This window comes from Lipotes vexillifer, unplaced genomic scaffold (assembly GCF_000442215.2).
Source record: "Lipotes vexillifer unplaced genomic scaffold, Lipotes_vexillifer_v1.1 scaffold1201, whole genome shotgun sequence".
Taxonomy (NCBI): Eukaryota; Metazoa; Chordata; class Mammalia; order Artiodactyla; family Lipotidae; genus Lipotes; species Lipotes vexillifer.
Genome location: NW_006783542.1, coordinates 2,277,277 through 2,279,968, shown reverse-complemented (window position 1 = coordinate 2,279,968; position 2,692 = coordinate 2,277,277). Strand labels below are relative to the sequence as shown.

General features: G+C 53.3%; 1 protein-coding gene across 1 annotated transcript in view; it reads right to left on the bottom strand.

The window, feature by feature from the left end:
- PPP1R12B (protein phosphatase 1 regulatory subunit 12B) overlaps positions 1-2,692 on the bottom strand; it is a 155,549-nt gene that overhangs the window by 9,589 nt on the left and 143,268 nt on the right. The window contains exon 22 of the mRNA XM_007456154.1: positions 259-312. Within this exon, the coding sequence (XP_007456216.1) occupies positions 259-312 (54 nt within the window). The remainder of the gene's footprint in view (positions 1-258; positions 313-2,692) is intronic.

The following is a 2,692-nucleotide window of genomic DNA, read 5'->3' as shown; positions in this document are numbered from 1 at the left end:
TCCCCCTCTGTTCAAAAGGACGGGAAGGGTCCAGAGGCCTGGACCACACGCCGTGGCAGGCGAGCCTGCGCAGTTCCGCTTTCCCAGGGTGACGCGGACGGCCCCCTGAGGACCCTCCCGCCCCGAGCTCTCAGGAGGCCGAAGCACCAGTGACCAAACTGCTATCCAGAGTCAGGCAGAGAGGAGAGGCGCCCCCTGGGATGGGACGTGCAGGCTCCCGCCTCCTTCAGACGGTGTCCTCCCCCCACGCACACGCACCCGCTTCTCCATCTCCAGCACCGACGACCGGTCGGCGGTCTTGTCTTGTTTCTGCTGGTGCAAACGGAAGGAACACATTGTTACTGGAGCGTCTCAGGGCCAGAGGGCCCGTCTAGTCCAGCCCCACCAGACGCCCGGACATGTGGCCCAACCCATGGGTCCTGATGTCACAGAGACGAAGTCGCCGCCCTTCCGAGTTCACAGAATCCCCGCCGGGAGTGGAGGCAGCAGCAGTGCTCCCAGAAGTGTGACACGGTCACAAGTGCAAAGGTGTTACCCCCCCCCACACACACACCACACATACATATACACACCACACACACACATAATATATATATACACACACCACACACACATCACACACACAATACATATACACGCACCACACACACATACCCTTCACACACAACATATATACACACAACACACACACGACACATACACACCACACATACACACACAAACATACACAACACACACAATACTTACAACACATAAACACACACAACACACACAATACATACACACACTACATACACAACACACACAACATATACACACATACACACCACACACAACACCCCCCACATATACACACAACACAAACACACACACACCACATAGACACACTACATATATACACACCACACAAAATACATATTTATACACATATACATTCACCACATACACAAGACACCACACACACACTACATATATATACACCCACACCCACATCCATACACATCCCTCACAATACATATACATATACATCACATACACACAGACCACACAATACACACACATACATACACACATATAAACACCCCCACACACACAGATACACCCGCGCACGCGCGCGCACACACACACACACACACACACACTTCAAGGCCAACCACCTTCTCCCCCCTCACCGCCCCTCCCTCGCCTCTTTCTGGAATCTCAGGCCCAGAGGAAATGAAAGTGCCTTTTCTCCTGTAAAAGCCTGAGCGCCAGGCACTCTTCTGAGCGACCCCTTCCCGCTCTGCTCCTTCTGTTTTGGGGACCGAGGCTGTGATTTTCAAGGAGGATGGGCTGCCAGAGCCTCTCAGGGGTCCATTCATGGGACCTGCCCTGCTTTGAACAGAACTTTTACTGTTTTATACACTGGGCTTCCAGATAAGATTAGAACGTTATTCTGGATCATCTACTTTTAATATAAATTTTGCAGAGGGGCTAAAAACATTTAGCCACCACAGCTACAGAGTAGAAAACAGCTTCAGGGAACGACTCTTAAACAGGGCAGGGAAATGACCCGAGTCCCTTTTGGGCAGAATTTCTTACAATCAATAGACAGTTAATGACGACAGAGTGACTACTTTTATGCCTAGTACCAGGCACGGACACATTTAATAAGTACAGAAATTACGCTGGTCCTACTGAGGAGGTTTCTTTTTCAAAAAATTAAGGACTAGCCAGAACTGGCAGTAAATTGGGATTTCTGGCTCCTGTCCTGGGCTCTCACCGTCTGCTCTGCAGGTCACAGCCGCAGCTTGTCTGCGCCACAAGCCTCTCTTCCCTAAGCCTGAGCAGCGTAGCAGCTGTGCCGATTTCACTACTTGGTTCACCTACACAAAGAGAACTTAACTAGTCCTCTTCGACAAAGAACTAATTTTGTTTTGCCCTGTTTTAACCCTAACCCCTCCGAGTTCGGGTGGACCTTTCATGGGAACACGCCGTGTGTGCACGTGGTAACTGTTTCCACACGGATGTGTGGGGTCGACAGGCCTCCCCTCCACTGTCCTGCCGAACGGCCCAATTTTGGTAAAGAGCAGAGGCTTGGTTTGTAGCACCACTGTTTCTTCTGAATTCCAGTAACTTGTATTTGGCAAAACTCAATATATTCCAACACACCCAGCAAAGCGGGTGGCTAGAAAGTCAATGCTCCTCCTCAGCAACTAACGGGCTGAGGTTATTTTCAACGCCCTCTGCGCAATCAGTGTCCTGGCTCGCGACTCCAAAGCCGAGACCCCAAAGCTCAAAGGATGCACTGTTGGGGCTTCTGCAGAGGAGGGAGTGGGGCGGGCAGGCCGTGGCTCCTGGCAGGACCAGCCCGTGCTGGTTCAGGACCAAGTTGGCCCCGGCCGCCACAACCAGGCGGGGCCCTTCCACGATGACAATGACGGACGGGCAGCTCCCAGGACAGGCCTACTCTGCGCTGGCCGAGCCCTTCAGGAAGGCGCAGCCCCTCGGGCGCCAGCACCCCTGTCTGCCCGGGGGTGTTGGGAGGGCACTGCCCCGCGCCCCACATGCTCACTGCCGTCGATCCCAGCGTTTTCGTCTCTGCTTTTGGACCCCACCCTGGCGCGGAACCGAGAGCCAGCTCTGGTCTTCATCTGAGCTTCCCGGTAACAGTCCAAATGCTCATCCCCAGGCCTCCAGCCGGCTTCCTGGT